The sequence below is a fragment of the Notothenia rossii genome (assembly GCF_949606895.1).
Source record: "Notothenia rossii genome assembly, chromosome: 7".
Taxonomy (NCBI): Eukaryota; Metazoa; Chordata; class Actinopteri; order Perciformes; family Nototheniidae; genus Notothenia; species Notothenia rossii.
In genome coordinates, this window is record NC_136905.1 from 6,837,980 (window position 1) to 6,856,081 (window position 18,102).

Consider the following 18,102-nt stretch of genomic DNA (forward strand, 5'->3'; position numbering starts at 1 on the left):
GTGGTTGACACAAATTTAAGAGATAAATCACGTTTTGTTCTACGACATTAAATACATCAGCAGTGACCCCACTGGGGATTTTTGAAGAGTTTACGTGTCTGAAAAACGATGGTTGTTACCGAGTGGCTGAATAGGACTACAGAAATTGTCGAGGCCGTTGTACGTCATTACGCCGAACACGTAAACACTCCCGCTAAGTTTGTTTTCCCCTGTGTTCTGCTTGAAAGCAAGTACATGCCTATCTTTAGTATCTCTGTATATCTATATCTGACCATTAGAGTTTGTATTTTTGGAATTGTCTTTTTTAACACCGTAGTTTTACAAATTATAGAATAATTAACTACCAGTGTTTTCCAATTTTACTCGGCAGTTCGTTTCGTTAGCTAACGTTAGCTAAAGCTGGCGCTACTAGTTAGCTATGCAATGGTAAGTAAAGATAATGAATACATCCTATTAAAACCTGTGTGGCTTATATGATAAGTCTAATTAGTACAAGCAGCATAACGTTTCACCATGTAACTAAAGATTGTAGTCAGGGAAATCAGTTTGACATATTGAACTAATAACAAATCACCTCTGGCTGGCAGAGAACTCTCTGCTCCATAGCTTCTCTTGGACGTAAAATCACATGTACATTTTACATTTATATTCCATTTAATATTCTATCCCTCACATACTTTTGTATGTATAATAACTTATATTTTGTTTTTCTTGTTATGCTGCTGCAACACAAACATTTCCCAAATTGGGATCAATACAGTAATATCTTATCTTAATTAATTAAGAAATATAACTATTATAATTAGTGTAGCAGCTGACACCTATTTTCAATATGGATTAATCTACCATTTATTTCTTTAGTTCAATTTTCATCTATAAAAATGTCAAAATAGTGAAAATGTTCACAAGACTTATCAAAGTGCAAGGTTATATCTTTAGATGTTTTGTTTTAGCCTATGTACTGTATGTCTTAATGCTCTTACAGTATATGTGACGGTGTGACTTCCATGAAACTAATATTTTATATCTTCCCAACAGATGAGCTGACAGGAAACCTAACACTCTAACAACCACAATATTGCAAAGGCGAGTAAATGTAAATTAAAAACAATTCACAATTTTTTTATTTCTTCTTCTTTCTTGCAGTGAGGTGAAGCTGACCTTGCACTTGGTGCCAGTAAGGATGTTCCTCACGCAGGCTGAATGTTTCTCCTTCCTTACTGACACAGAAGCCCTTGATTTGCAATGCTTCACTAATTGTCATTTCCCTTGCTCCGTGGGGACACTTTACCTCCAGCACAGCGGAAGACCCTACCAGACCATCTGGAGATGCCCCCAACAATCCTGATAGGGAGAGCCACAAACATGACTCATGGACCTGCATCTGGGTTGCAGTGGTGAATGCCCTGACGCCCTCACATTCATTCATAGTCCCCCATTGTACAGACAAAACACCATCAAGGGCCTGTTGTTGCCTTAGCACCCTGGCAATAAAGGAAGCAGTCACACGCTTTGACCTCAGGACAGCTCCAAAGTTGCTGGCAGTCAACCTTCCTTTCCTGAACAAATGCCAGTTTGGGTTGGTTCGCTGACCAGTGGTAGCCACCTGAATCGCCCTCTGTTGCTCTTCAGACAATGCCATGCTTGCCACAATTGCCTCAGGTCCCTGATGCCCAACAGATTTGATAATTTCAGGAACAGTAAGTGTTTCCAAGCTGTAGTGTTCCTCTTCTGGCTCGGGGGAGAGAAGCCAAGAAATTCCTGAAAACCTGCCCCCGAGTCTGTCCCTCAGCCAGTCACGATCTTCGGAGGTGGGCTCTCTTGTCAGCGGGTTAAATTAGTTATTGGTTTCAACAGTCATATTAAAACAGTTACTAAATCAGCTTACTATCACCTAAAGAACATATCTAGGATTAAAAGACTAATGTCACAGCAGGATTTGGAAAACATGTCCATGCTTTGATCTTCAGTAGACTGAACTACTGCAATGGTGTCTTCACAGGTCTCACTAAAACATCTATTAGAAAGCTGCAGCTGATTCAGAACACCGCTGCTCGAGTCCTCACTAACACTAAGAAAGTGGATCACATCGCTCCAGTTCTGAAGTCTTTACTCTGGTTCCTCACTAACACTAAGAAAGTGGATCACATCACTCCAGTTCTGAAGTCTTTACACTGGTTCCTCACTAATACTAAGAAAGTGGATCACATCACACCTGTTCTGAAGTCTTTACACTGGCTTCCTGTGTGTCAAAGAATAGATTTCAAAATACTGCTGCTGTTTATAAAGCACTGAATGGTTTAGGCCCAAAATACATTTCTGACCTCCTGCTAAATGATGAACCATCCAGATCTCTCAGGTCTTCAGGGACTGGTCAGCTTTCTGTCCCCAGAGTCAGAACTAAACATGGAGAAGCAGCGTTCAGTTATTATGCTCCAAATATCTGGAACAAACTCCCAGAAACCCTAAACTCTGACTACTTTGAAATCCAGACTAAAGACTTTTCTTTTTGTCGCTGCTTTTAATTGAACTATTCATATCTTAAACTGCACTGTAACTTTTATCCATGTATTTTTTCTTTTAATATTTATTTTATTAACTTCTCTTTTTAATGACTGATTTTAAATGCCATTTTCTTAATGTCTTTCATTTTTTGTAAAGCACTTTGAATTGCCTTGTGTTGAAAAGTGCTATATAAATAAACTTGCCTTGCCTCATAAAGATTTCATGTGACACATACAATTGATTTGTTGATGGGAATTAATGTGAATAAATTAACTCTAGATTAACGGTACTCTTGCTATCACTACTCACCGACACTATAAACCTTGTCCCTCATGCTAGCCCTGACAACACCGGTAAGCACACCTTCATCTAGGCTGCACTGTAACGTGTCCTGACTTGTAGTGGTTCTCTCCTCTATCTACACTCTTCTTGTCATCTTTGTAAAACGATATCAGACTGGTAATTGACACAGCCATGACTTCTAGTTAAATTCAGTGTGGCTAAAATGAAAAGCTTCGTTAAAATATACAAGCAGGCGAAAGTCAAATTCAGCTTTATTGTCAAAAATTCTACATGTGTTATACATCCAGAAATATCGAAATATCGTTTCCCACAGTGTGACATGTATACATAAAACAAAAAGGGCCTAGATAAACGTGGTATACATTAAACAAAACAAAAAGGGCCTAGATAAACGTGGTATACATTAAACAAAACAAAACGGGCCTAGATAAACGTGGTATACATTAAACAAAACAAAAAGGGCCTAGATAACCGGGGTATACAGTTTAAAATGTTAATATATTTAAAGTGTTCAAAGTGCAGTTTCAGTGCAAGTCAGTTGAAACGATCTTAAGTTGGCGTGACGTTGAAGTCGTGCGACCCTGCTGCTGCACTGGCTTGTAGTTCGTTTATAGCATAACGTTAGCATTTCGCTTTTGGCGACTAGATTTATGATTCAGAAATTATAAAAGTAGGGTTGACATGTGGAGATTATCCGGCTGAAAAAAACGTGATCCCTCTCTTAAATGTGTGTCAACCACAGACCTTATTTCGAGCTATTTTCCAAAATCCTATGGAGAATTTGCATTGGTTTTTCAAGAAGGAACCGGAAGAAGTTTACTTCCGGGTTTTATGACGCGTCACTGCGGTTCTCTATGGTCACATGTCAAAATCGAAGAAGGGGGGCCAGAGATATGTAAAATCCACCCAAATGGCCCCAGAAGAGGTTTCTTTTGCTAAATCTGTCTAAAAAGGTCAAATATCACTTGTTTTGCATCAATCTTAATACAGGGTACTTATTATGTGTTGTACTTTGGATTCCTAAAGCTTTTAGTACTAACCCATCATCCAAGGTTAGTTTTCACTATAAGTACAACATATTTTTTGGACGGACACTATAATTTACAGTTTTTTACCATGTTCAATCTGAATTTTCTTTAAAATAAAAAACACATATATTGATTCTGACTTTTCTACATCCACCTCAAAGGTTTATATTTACTTTGAGAAAAAAGATTATTAATTTAACCCTTTTAGAAGGGAAGATATGGTCATTTGTTCTGGGAATGTCATTTTCGAGCCTGAAACCTGAAAAACAGGCTTGGGGCTTAAGAGGTTTTAAAGAGTCTTTGGAAAATGTTCTTCCTATATTTGGAAGCTTTGAAATACAATTGTTACTGCATATCATTCAGCTTTCAGCAGGCACACTTTCATTCTTAATCCAGTTATAAAATGACAGAATAGGTGTTTTTTATGGCAAAACAAGTAGACTGCCTCTAACTGTGCCCTGTCAGAATTGTTTTGTAAATATCCGAATTTTTGGTGAAATACAACTGTATGGCCTTAACAAGGTTCTCTTTCTTTCTTATTGTATTTTTTGCCAAAGGAAGTCTTGTTATTAATTATTTCTACAGAAAAAATATAAACAGCTGAGGCATACTTGAAAGTGGTCTTTGTTTGGGCCTCCAGACATACATTAGTTGTTTGAACTTTAATATTGTCTGTGGCCCTTCAGTTATCAAGATACCACTCTTACAGACATGACGGGGATTGATCTTCTGATCTAACTTTGGGTAAGAAAGCTTTCAGATGACTTTTATAATATTTGTCTATTTTGTCTGAAAATGCAAAACTTGCCTTCAGAACCTGCTTTCACTGTTCTTAAATGATTGATAGAAAAATAAAAATCAGTTATTTTCTTATGACATAAGACAAGCACATTCGCAGAAGGTGTACAAGTCCCGTGTAAAAGCAAAAGTTACGGCAGACTTTTGTTGCAATTCTCCACCAGTAAATCTTGACGTCATGCAAACAATGAAATGTAAAAGTCACTTTTTATTTTGGATGCTTTGTGTACACATTACAGCATCTTTGCAAATCCATTACATTGAATGCTAATCCAGTGCAGAGCCATACACCTCCACCTCACAGAGGATCAGGTATTCCCATCTTCCAGGGATACCTATGTAAACATAGCGGCCGTCCATCCCGTTGGGAACCTCGAACACAGCAGTTTCACCTGCCGGGATGCTGTTGATTAAAGCAAACCTGTAGAAGAAGCAGAAATCACTACATTAACCTCAGGAAGGGTTTATTGAAGTAACAGGCTTTTCATTTTAAGTTCAACATGCACTCAAAGCGTCATTAGGTTTCTGCGCTTTACTTGTTTAGAATGTTGGTTGCAGATCTTTTAATAAGGTCTTGATAATGAACAATATTTATATTTCAGTAATGTTTAAATAAATGTTTTCAAATCATGTCACAGAATCACAATGGACGACCCTCGAGCAGGCCTTTAATTTGGCGACCTTGCTATTTGTCCATTTCTGTGATCAGATCAGAACACATTGCAGGAATCATTCATACATGAAGGGTATTCCCGCTCCAATCCTATTTCTTGGCAATGTAAGGATTTTTAATCCAAAATGTATCACCAGGTAAACTTGAGAGAGAAAAACTGAATCATGTTCCTCAAACGTGTTCCAACAAAATACCAATTTAGTGACTTTTTAATATTATTATTGTAATAGGACAGGCTTTAAGTTACCCTGGATTGTCAGCACCATTGTTTACAAGAGAATCTCCAATGCGGATCTCGGCTCCATTGAGTCGTTCGCAGTCTTCATATGCGTTAGTTATCTTAACAGAAAACACTTTGTGTGTTTCGGGCAGAGCCAGCCTCCACCAGGGGTTCAATTCCCAGGCTGTGCAACTGCAGGAACCCTCAACCCACTTGGAGGCCCGATTCCCATCAATGGCATAAAATGCATTGTAAAACCTATACATTGATGACTGTGCGGCTTTTCCTTGAATGGCCAGGTTCTCTTCTGCAACAAAAAAACAAATCAAAGATTTAGGTTAAATCAATAACATGTATGACTCCTGATGCAGATTGTTTTTTATTATTCTGTTTCACCATGACTCTCAAAAGATTGGATTTAATTTGCCGTCAGGATGAAGGACATAAAAGGGATAACCCCACCATATATAAACAAATAACTACCATATATTATTTGTTATTGGAAAAGAGGAATTAAAGTAATATTATAGTCTATAATATATTGAGTCTATAGTTAAAGTTATCTATAACTACAACTGCAGTAAGTTTAACTAAATGTCAGGTTTGGCAAATTAAACTTTATATAAAATAAGACCTGTTTTAGTAATCATAAGTGACATGAGAGGCTGGTACATCCTTTCTCTTGTTCCTATCAATGGGACCATATTTTACAACTTGAACATCATGCTGGATTGAAGAAGACTTGAAACAAACAATTGAGATCATAAACTAATAGTTACACTCTTTCCAGCGGTAATACATCAAGTGAGTTGCAGGAAAAATGTTCATAGACTTCTACACAATCAGACCTTTAGAAAGAATGTGTGGCGCAGTGGATAGAGCCAGGTTCGAACACCACTGCAGTCAGCATGTCGTTGTGTCCCTGAGACACTTCACCCAATATTGCTCCTTTGGGGATTGTCCACTGTATTGAGTATGTAAGTCGCTTTGGATAAAAGCGTCTAACATGTAATGTAATGCAGGTTTAAGGCACTTCTGCATTGAGTTCACTTTTCAGCCACTTGGCTGATATGACAGTTCCTTGATGAGATGGAAATCACACATTATTTATGTTAGATCCCAAACCCTCACCAGTTGGGGCATGGTACCCGTAGACTTCCACCTCACAGAGGCTCAGGTACCTTCCATTACCCGGTGAATGCACAGACACATAGCGTCCCTCCACACGATCAGTGAAAATCAGAATGTACAATGCCTCTACTGTAGAAATGTCACCAGCCCTAAAAGAAAGAGAACAAAAGTGATAAAGAAAGAAAAACGTGAATGACATGTTATACCCCTAAGGCATGCAGCTCTTTAAGCCCTCTGCTCTGGCTCCCTTGAGTTTAGACATAAATAAGAAGGAAATAAAATACAAGAATTTGTAGGACTATTTAAATGTGGTTGCATGCTTGAAAATATTTCGTATCTTGTATTTTGAGGTGATACTGTGACACATAAATAAAAAACTAAACGGTTTTAATAAGGTCAACTAAAATATGCGTCACATCCTGCTACGGTCCCGCGCCAGGGCCTTTTCTTGCAGGCAAATAACCTGAACCCCGGCTCGATGAGCGAAAAATGGATAAATCAAAGAAAATAAAAGTATTAGAGGAACACAGAGGGTTTAATTCAGTAAAAAAACGGAAGAGGAAGACAACTGACGATCTTCAGTTATAATTCAATCAGTAAACTATTTTTATGGTGCAGCTATATGTTTTATTTATTTCAAAGTGGGTCAATTTGAATTGTATTTATTTTCCTTCAAATGTGCAGAGGACTCCCCAAGTGCTGTGTTTAATTTATTTTAAAGTAGGCCTTTGTATTTTTTTTAATTTTCCTTATAAGAGTTCTTTGTTTATTATTATAGGTTAACAGTTTTATAATGTAATAAATAATAAATGCAAAACAACTGTAGTTTTTGTCTATGATAATACATACAACTATATATAGTAACAATATATACAACTTTATAATTTATCAAATATGTTTTGCGACTCCAGACAAAAAAAAGGTTTGGAAAAATTGCTCTTTCGTTTCAAAAAGGTTGCAGACCCCTGCTCCAAGGCTTCAACAGCTAGATAAAAGGTAACTGGTAATTTCATCATAGACTTCTATACAATCTGAGTCCTTTTTGCAATCAGGGGGGCACCCACTGCGAGATATTAAAGACGATGCAAGTTTAACGCACTTCAGCATTGCCTATATTTCTGATAAGCAATGCAAATAAGTAAAATGTCATGGTTGAAACATTTAGGAACAGTTTCTATGAGAATCTACAGGCAGAGGTGGGTAGTACATTTACAGTTCAGAGGTACTTGTACTTAACTTGAGTATTTCCATTTAATTCAACTAGCTACTTTTAACTAAATGTATCCCTAACAATTAAACTAGGGGACTAACTCTTTCAGGCACAAAACATTAAAATCATATAAATAAAATTAAAATTGTAAAATGCTTCTTAATGCATGAATATATCTAGAAATGTCACATATATATACATATATACATTTAATCATTAAGTACATTTTGCTGATAATACTTTTGTACTTTTACTTAGACCCCAAGCCTGTTTTTCAGGTCGCAGGCTCAAAAATGACATTTCCAGAACAAATGACCATAACTACACTTCTAAAAGGGGAACATTTATAATCTTTTTTCTCAAAGTAATGATAAACCTGTGAGTTGGATGTAGAACAGTCAGAATCAATATAGATGTTTTTTATTTTTAAAGAAATGTCAGATTGAACATAGTAAAATCCTGTAAATTATAGTGTCTGTACAAAAATAATTATTTACTTATAGTGAAAACTACTCTTGGATGATGGGTTAGTAGACTAAAAGCTTTATTAATCCAAAGTACAACATATAATAAGTACCCTGTATCAAGATTGATGCAAAAAAAGTGACATTTGACCTTTTTAGAGAGGTTTAGCAAAAACAACTCCACCTCTGGGGCCATTTGGGTGGAAATGGGCGTTTTTGCCGTTTCTCTGGAACCCATTGGTCGATTTTGATGATTGACATCTCTTTTTAACCGCTAGAGCCAATGTAATCGAGGGAAGGTTCCACATACACACACAGGTTACCAAATAAGGAGTGAGGGTGACGCGTAGCCAAAAACCGGAGCTGCAACACACTCTGCTGGCTACCATTAGCACTTAATTTGTATTCTCCAATTTTTGGATACAAATTTAATTATGGATTATCAATAATGTTTTCAAAGTGACGGACACATTGGATTAACCTATGGATTAACCTTCAACCGCGTTTTTTCTCGTTTTAATTCCATTGAACACGACTTTTGATCAGAATAACAGCTAAGGTGAGCATATCTCCGTGTTTTGCTACCTAAAGCTACTCGTGTGTTGTCTGTATTTGCTTCCCCTGTCACGAGTTCTGATCGCTCAGTGATGATCCTTATTTTTCTATAATCTGTAGACTCTCAGGATGTTATCTAAGCTTGTTTGTGCAGATCCAATTAGTATATCGATCGGTATAGCTAGAGTTCTGTGCTAACTTCGTTAAGACTTTTTCGCTCAGGGCTAATTCAGAGGCTCAGCGTTAGCCTTGTGTTTTTTTGGCAAAAAAAAAAAAAATCATCAGTTAGCTGAGTTTCTTCCTGTTACATGGATATGAAACATTCATAGTTTATTAAATCTTAAGAAGCTCTCAGACACTGTTGCTTGCAGATGTTGTGGTTTCGGACCCGCCGAAGGGTCCGTGGGGTCTAAGAGGGAAACATTTTGAATGCAGGACTTTTCCTTGTAATTAAATATTTTGAAACTAGGGTATCTGTATTTGTACTCGAGTAAAGCATCTTAATACACCTCTGTCTACTGGTGGTGAGCAGTTAACAGGGGAGAGGATAAAATAAACAAAATGCTCAGTCAGTTACACAAAACAAATGTTTAAAATGTGTGCAGGAAATGTCTTACACTGGGTTTGATGCACCATTGTTGAATAAAGAGTTGCCGATGTGGACCTGTGCCCCCAAAAGGTTTGCAAAACAGCAGTCTCCTCTGTTGGAAATGATGACAGAGGTGACGACGTAGGGCTCCAGCAGGTCCACTCTCCACCAGGGGTCGCTTTCTGCATCAGTGTGGGTGCACGATCCAGAAAAGAACTTATTGTCACGGTTTCCATCAATAGCGTTGCTGGCAGCTCCAAATGCGAAATAGAAACGGTCTGACTGGGTCGCTTTTCCACGCAATGCCACGTTTTCTAGAAAAGTAGACAGGTGAATATATAATTATAATACAAATTGGAAAATGGTTTGAGCTACATTAGTGTTCCAACAGATAACTGGTCCTGAATATTCAACAACTAAAGAAAACAGAAAATAGAAAATACACAAATTAGATGCTGCACGTTTCTCAGAAAGTAAATGATGAGTTGATATTAGACCTGTGAACGGTGATGATTAAAAACTATTCCATTGTGAGTTGGGTTACGCTTTCTGAATGTGCAGCATGTTGCCTCAGCATGCACGTGTTGCCAACTTGATACAGATGTTTATCAGTGTTTTTATGTCTATGCAGTGTTTTATTTCCAAACACTGAACACGTGCTGATGAATTGGAGATTGAATGTGTTTTCTGTATTTGTTTGTGCCGCTTTGCTGGGATTTCTTACATAGCGATGTGTTCACAGTTACATTTAAACCAACCCGGTATCACGGCAAGACGTGAACATGTGACGATTTACCATGCTGGGAGACGTAAAGATGTCACGATTTCGTCCCTTCAAATGTGACAGTTACACGGTATTGTTAACATGGCCCAAATACCCGGAAATGCCAAGCAAATTCCAACACGACGGTCGGTTGTTGTTGTCAATATTAATATAATAATGATTTATTTTCTAATAGTCACACTCGATTTGGACGATTTTCTTGTTGCCCCAGCTAGTCGACACCTCTTTTAGCAGAAACAAAGGCTACATTAAACTATTAAATCGATGTTAATCCATGTGTGCGGTTGTGGAATTAACGGATGTGAAGTTGTGCGATTGCGTTGCCAGGCAACAACTTGGCTTCATGTTAATTTACAAACTCTTCAACTCGAACCTTAGTTATATTTAAAAACATTTTAGATGGCCTCACGGAATACTTTAATATAAATAAATATTTAAATGTGAAGGACTGTGTGTATAAAAAAATTAATCCGTAAAAACAATACCGGAAAAAGCATTTAAAAAAATAAAAATAATACTTTATTACGAGTTTTCTTGCTTTTCTCTTTGAAAGTCATCACATAACGGGATTGTAATACACGGTTCGGCTGCATTAAATATGACATATCTGCCGTAGTTCTCTATTTATAGAGCCCTGATGAGAAGACTTCTAGACAAACAGGAAGAACTGCCGCCAAAACTGAATACGTGACAATAAATATATCAGCAATTAAACAACATCTTAGATTACTTTTCACACAACACGTCTCTTTGCAGTATCAACACTAATTCGGCTGATTTTTATATTTGATCCAATTGGTAGATAGGCTGTATTTAGACCATAACGGTGCAGAGCTGATAGAAAGGGACACCTAGTGGTTAAAGCACGTTATGTAATTGTATTATTTTATATTATTAGATATTAATAGGAGGATGTACAAAACAGAAAAACTAATAAGGCTTTATTTAAACATTAAAGAATACTTTAGATTAAAGGTGGGGTAGGTAAGTTTGAGAAACCGGCTCGAGATACACTTTTTGTTATATTCCATCAAATGCTCTTAACATCCCGATAGCAATGAGTATCTGAAGTGCTTTGACAATAAATCCATGCAAAAATGTAATCTGTGGAAGCTGTGGTGCTGTAAAAAGCAAGACCAATCATTTGAGCCGGCCCGGCTAAAGTAACTGGATGGCCTACCTGCCTGTCAGCCTTCCATCTGTGCACAAACTTATCTCGTGCCCTCATTGGTCATGTGCGCGTTCGTGTGTGTTGGAGGAGGGGCTCTGTGAGGAAGTGGCAGATTTTTTCCGGCTGTGTATTTTCAAATTCTAGCGCACTCCAGCTGGTTTCTCCAAAATTACCTACCCCACCTTTAAGGTCTTCTTTTGAATAAGAGGGGGGGGGGGGGCTTCAGGAAAGTCGACGGGGGGGCTCGTGGAGTACTTCGTGACCACAGAGCGTGAACGTTGTGATCAGCTGTTTTAGCACAGTTCTCCAGTGAAGGGGGGGAGTCTCCCTCCGCAGCCGGTTGGCGTAGTTTTGGCACAATTCCGTTGTACAGAGCGACGTTAACAGCAGCCCTGTCTGTGCACACGGAGACCGACTGTCGTCCGGTGATATAACCGCCTTCTGGAAAAGCTTCACAAGTACCGTCGGTACGCAAACGCGCTTTGTGACACAAGTGACGGTACGCATTTCAGATTGTTGCCGCGCATGCGTACCTGCGTACCAGTTATGTGCACCCCTGCTTATAAGATGTATGTAGATAGTATAAGAAATGTGCAAAATATGACAGTTTAATGGTGGAGGTATACACACATATTGATAGATGTCTTGTAATGCACTGTTGAGGAACCTGCGACCCAAGTTTTTAATTCATTGCATAACTACACCGTAGTTGTGTATAATATGATATCTCAATAAACCTTAGAAAATCTTGAAATCTTGAAAGGGATGTGCAAAATATTCATTATATACAGTCTTTAATTAACTATCAGTAGAGAATAACGAGTAATAAAGATACTTTATACGGATCCTATTAATATCTAATAATTAATGCTGTCAAAATTATCGCGTTAACGACGGTAATTAATTTTTGGAATTAATTGCGTTAAAATATTTAACGCATTTAACGCATGCGCAGAATGGCCCGCCAACACACTAGAGGTCGCTCTAGTGTTCCAGCGGGGCGGATGCATGTAAACAGCATGGAGCTAGAACAACAGGTTGGCCCTCTGGATGGGGAATTTGAGTTCAGAAAGAACAAAGATGGAACAATAAATAAACAAATAGTTATTTGCACAAACTGCAAGAAGGAGTTTCAGTTCCACCGCAGCTCTTCAAGTTTAAAGTACCATCTCAATGCTAAGCATGCGTTTGTTGGGGTTTCCACTTCCAGTGCAACACCTGGCTTGCGTCAGACCACCCTGAATGAACACAGGCCAGTAAGCAAGTCCACCTCGGATTAATTAACCAACACAATTGCCAAATGGGTTGCAAAGGACTGTAGACCGATTAGCATCGTTGAAGACAAGGGCTTCGGCAATGTTTTGAAAGTTGCGTCCCTCGACACATCTTACAAGCCACCATCAAGAGGCACAATAATGACTAGAATCCACAAACTCTATGACAATGAAAAGGAGAAAAAAAAGAGGCTTTAGCTCAAGCGGATTATATCGCCCTGACAGGACACCACTGGACGTCAGTGAGTAACTGCACATCAAATCACTGAGACATGGGAATTGAAATCCTTTGCGCTAACTATAATGAAAACAGAAGAACGTCACTTTGCGGAGGCGTGTGCAGAACAGTTCCAAATTGTACCACGCCTGTGGGAAATTGAAGGGAAAGCTACAACCATAGGAACTGACAGTGCGCGCAATATGATTGCGGCGGCTCGTATTCTACCTTACGATCACATGCCCTGTATTGCTCACATCTTACAGAGAAGCATCACTGTGAGTCTCTCTGACAGTGGATTTGTCGGTGCGTTGGCCAAGTGTCGCAAAATTGTGGGCCATTTTAAGCACAGCCCGGCTAACACAGCGGAGCTGCAAGTAGAACAAGCGGCACTCGGATAGAAGCAGGAGACACTGATCCAAGACGTTCCAACACGGTGGATTTCCACGTTGGAAATGGTCAAGCGCTTGATCCGCAACCAAGCTGCAATAAAAGCAACCCTGGATCAACAGCAGCATAAACTTGTTATGCTGACGCCACCAGAATGGTACAAAATCCAGAGACTGGAGACCCTTCTAGAGCCCTTCCATCATATAATGTGACCATTCATTGTAGACTGAAATTAAATTAATTTTAAACGTTAATCTACTATTAAATGTAACAACTCTCTGTATGTGTCTCTGTGTGTGTGTGTGTGTGTGTGTGTGTGTGTGTGTGTGTGTGTGTTCCACTGCAGGTATTTAACTGAGATCCTGGGTGGGGAGGCCTACGTCTCCTGTTCTGTGGTACTACCTGCCCTCTGCCACTTGCATCATGTACTGGAAGTCTCTGATGAGGACCCTGCATATGTGGTGAGATTTAAGGCAAAATTCAAGGAAGACCTAGCCTCCCGCCAAGAACACACCAACAATTCATGGCTCAAGATTGCGACGGCACTGGATCCAGGTTTTAAAGACTTAAAGAGCCTGCCCAAGACAGACAGAGAAGCGGTGTGGACCACACTTGGAGGCATGCTGCGTTCACCACCCAGAAGATCTGCACATACTGAAAATGGGCCACCCAAGAAGAAAATGAACATTCTTCTACAGATGGGCTAAGATTCAGAATCGGAGGAAGAGGTACAGCCTGACAGAGCCATACACAGGTACAGAGCAGAGCCCACCACTAGTATGGAGGACTGTCCCTTGCAGTGGTGGTCATCTCATGCAGGAGCCCATGACAAGCTGGCCCCACTGGCTCGCAGATATCTAGCCACTCCTGCATCCACAGTTCCATGTGAAAGACTCTTCTCAGTTGCAGGTCACATTGTGCAAAAGAAGCGGTCAGCTTTACTCTCAGAAAATGTGGACACGTTGGTTTGCCTCAGCAACTGGATAAGGATGAATAGAGAAGAGGGCCACATGTAATTGTGCAGGCCATGTTGTGTTGGCCATGTTCTTTTGGTTTGATATAAAAAAAGAAAAAAAAGAAGGAAAAAAAGAGCCAAATGGCTATTGGCTAAGTTGGCCAGTAAGTGTGTTAAAGAAAGAATGTTCTTAACAACACTATCCTATTTTGTTTAGAGCAGTGCTTTTCAACCCTTTTCATATCAAGGTCCATTATTCGTTCTGCATTTGAGCCACGGACCACCATTTGATGAGATTTAGACTCTTGGACCCAAGACTTTGAATATTTTGTTATCGTTGGATACGATTTTGTCCACAATTCCATGCTGTATTGATGGATTGATTATAATAAACATACATACATATTACTGTATGTTAAATGGATATACCCGCCTTCTTTCATTTATCTTTCCATTCCCACATCAATATACATAAAGAAATGTTCAGCATGGTAGTTCGAATGGTGATTAACCATGATTAATTAATTTTTAAGCTGTGATTAATCTGATTACAAATGTTAATCGTTTGACAGCCCTACTAATAATACAAATAATACAATTAAATAACGTGCTTTAACCACTAGGTGTCCCTTTCTATCAGCTGTGCACCGTTGTGGTGTAAATACAGCCTATCTACCAATTGGATCAAATATATATACAAAGTCAGCCAAATTAGTGTTGATACCGCAAGGAGATGTATTGTGTGAAAAGAAATGTAAGATGTTGTTTAATTGCTGATATATTTATGATCCACGTCACGTTTTCAATTTTGGCGGCAGTTCTTCCTGTTTGTCTAGAAGTCTTCTCATCAAGGCTCTATAAATAGAGAAATATGGCAGATTTAATGCAGCCGAAACGTGTGTTACAATCCCGTTATGTGATGACTTTCAAAGAGAAGAGCAAGCACACTCGGAATAAAGTATTATTTTCTTTTCTTTATTTTTTTCGATTTTCACATCGCATAAACACCAAATCCCAATGTGCATTGTGGCTAAACCATCCAATCACCGAGCTGAGGATCTTGCCTACGTCTGTTTCCGGTATTGCTTTTGACGTATGTATTTTGTTATACACACAGTCCTTCACATTTAAATGTTAATTTACATTAAAGCATTTCGTGAGGCCTTCTAAAATGTTTTTAAATATAACTACGGTTCTAGTTGAAGAGTTTGTAAATAAACATGAGGCCAAGTTGTTGCCTGGCAACGCAATCGCACAACGTCACATCCGTTAATTCCACAACCGCACACATGGATTAACATCGATTTAATACATTAATGTAGCCTTTGTTTCTGCTAAAAGCGGTGTCGACTAGCTGGGGCAACAAGAAAATCGTCCAAATCGAGTGTGACTATTACAAAATAAATCATTATTATATTAATATTGACAATAACAACTGACCGTCATGGTACAGCATTTGCTTGGCATTTCCGGGTATTTGGGCCATGTTAACAATACCGTGTAACTGTCACGTTTGAAGGGACAAAATCGTGACATCTTCACGACTCCCAGCATGGTAAATCGTCACATGTTCACGTCTTGCCGTGATACCGGGTTGATTTAAACAGTATTACCACAATAACAATAACTAGCTATTTGAGCAGCAAAACATACAGTATATATCTAATGTGAGCAGTGAGATTACAATATTTTATGCATTACATAATTCTTTTTTTTGGAGCTAAAGCTATAGTCTTAACAAAAGATGTTGAAACTGCTATAATAAGTGTAAAGGTAAAGTTTACATGCATTTGTATTAAGGGTGACTTATCAACTAAGGAACAGTTGGGCTAATTACGATTAGAAAAGGATTTAAAAAGAACAATCTCACAATATCGCTTGGGGCACCAAGTTGGCCAGGGACGGCCCTGCGGACAGCCTTACAGTCACTTCCCTGTTATTTTTTATAGGGAAAGCGTCATATATAAACGATTCATACTCACGATAAATGGAGGCAGAGCACGTCTCCATGAGGAGCATAAGAAGGAAAACATTGAGTTTCATCATTCTGGATGAGACCTAGGATAGTCATTAATAAAATATATTTAACATAAAACACATTTCTTTGTTATTTCTGAAAGGCATAATTTAAGAAATGAAAATCAAATCTAAGTGTATTGAAGTAGTTTTAAACATTACGACCATGATCCCGCCCCTTATGTCTTTGACCAATGGGAAGTAAAGGTTAAAGTTGAACATATTTAATACCACTGTTAATTAAATTAAAGCTGCAATTTGAATGTATACTTTATGATGAAGACCTTTCATGAAGAAGAACGAATAATACTATTTTAAATAATTAACAATGGGGAAGAGCTCGGTTAAATCCTTGACTTTGATTGGATATTCCTTCTCTGAGAATACATGATTATTCGTAACCTGTCTGTAAGTTACAAAGCATCCCTGACACACCGGGGACAAATATTTATGTATAAAAGACATCAAAAAGTGTATTTTGCTTGATAGGTCCCCTTTAAAAGGAGGATAGTGCAACACACAATCAGGTGACAGGTCAAAATGCATCAGAGTGAATTGAGAAAGTGCAGCAGAGAGCAGGAGTTTGCTTCCTAAAAGGCTTGAGTTTTTTTCAAAGACTTCCACTGAGAAGGCATCCCTGATGTCTCTAGGTATTTTGTTCCATAGCTTTGGGGCATAATTAACTGGGGCTGTTTCTGGGAACCTCTAACAAACCAGCAGCAGAGGAACGCAGTGTTCTTGACGGCTTGTGGCTGACAAGGGAGTTAGCAATATAGCTAGGTCCTTGCCCATTAAGGGCCTTATATGTCAGGAGGTTGACCTTAAAATCAATCCTAAAGTAAACAGGAAGTGAGTGCAGAGCGGCTCAAACTGGACTAATGTGTTCTCTCTTCTTAGTTCTGGTTATCCGCAGAGCTGCAGAGTTTTGGTTGAGCTGAAGTCTGTCAGTCGTTTTTTCGGGAGGTCACTGAAAAGTGCATTACAGTAGTCTATCCAGCTTGAAAATAATAATTCTTAATACAAAATGCTTGAAACATACAAGATTTTTAAATAAAATCGTAGGAATGAGAATTGAAATGCTTACCCTGATTCCCGGTGAGCATAGAGGTTTTGTCCCAACAAAATAACTGAGTCAAAGTTACTTGATCTCAGAACTTCAAGAAGTGTCTGTAGATAAAAATCCTTAAAGCTGAGCTATTTGTATGATATCTTCCCCCAAAGTCAATCAATAATCATGATCAGCATCCAATCACTGAATACCATGTAGTATACTCCCATGCACATGAACCCAGTTTTAGTCAGCAGATCAAGGTTCCAGTAGTTATCTAATGACACACTGATGAACAACAGTTTCATTTAGCTAGGTTTTAGTTTATCACATTGACATATATATATTGTATATATATTATCTCATAGCTACAAATGCAAGACAAATATATGTTTATATGATGCTGTGTGGGAAAAGTACTCAGATCTTCTACTTAAGTAAAAGTAGAAGTAGCAGAGTGTAGGAAAACTGTGTTACAGTTAAAGTCCTCCATTCAAAATATTTATATATTTATTTACACTGAGACACAAACACACAGTGGCGGTGACCCTGGAATGAGATCACAGTGACACAAATACTGACACAGCACACAGGTGCAAACAAAGACAATTTAATGTTGTGCCCTCAATCAGATCCATGTACGAGATAAGGATCGGTGTACAAACACAGAAGAGCCGCTCGATCCCTCACAATGGCACCGTGACCTTTCAGAGAAACATTCCTCACACACAGAAACAGCAGAGATGATGTGCGGCTGCTCGGGATGAAGAG

The 18,102-nt window shown here is 38.6% G+C and overlaps 1 protein-coding gene across 1 annotated transcript; it reads right to left on the reverse strand.

Moving 5' to 3' along the window:
- Positions 1-4,822: 4,822 nt before the first annotated feature.
- LOC307046638 (uncharacterized protein) lies at positions 4,823-17,506 on the reverse strand. Its single transcript, XM_079693102.1, has 6 exons — positions 17,368-17,506; positions 16,250-16,325; positions 9,505-9,790; positions 6,659-6,807; positions 5,555-5,834; positions 4,823-5,055 (listed from the first exon to the last, which is right to left on the reverse strand). The coding sequence occupies exons 2-6, from the start codon at positions 16,311-16,313 to the stop codon at positions 4,902-4,904; spliced, it is 933 nt and encodes a 310-aa protein (XP_079549228.1). The 5' UTR covers positions 16,314-16,325; positions 17,368-17,506; the 3' UTR covers positions 4,823-4,901.
- Between the last annotated feature and the right edge of the window lie 596 nt (positions 17,507-18,102).

Bases quoted from the DNA above. Each gene is read 5' to 3' on its own strand.
- LOC307046638 (XM_079693102.1), bottom strand. From the start codon at position 16,313: ATGATGAAACTCAATGTTTTCCTTCTTATGCTCCTCATGGAGACGTGC. The intron at 9,791-16,249 runs GTGAGTATGAAT...CTACTTTTCTAG, and splicing joins GTGCTCTGCCTCCATTTATC to AAAACGTGGCATTGCGTGGA. The intron at 5,835-6,658 runs GTGAGGGTTTGG...TTTTTGTTGCAG, and splicing joins CGGGTACCATGCCCCAACTG to AAGAGAACCTGGCCATTCAA.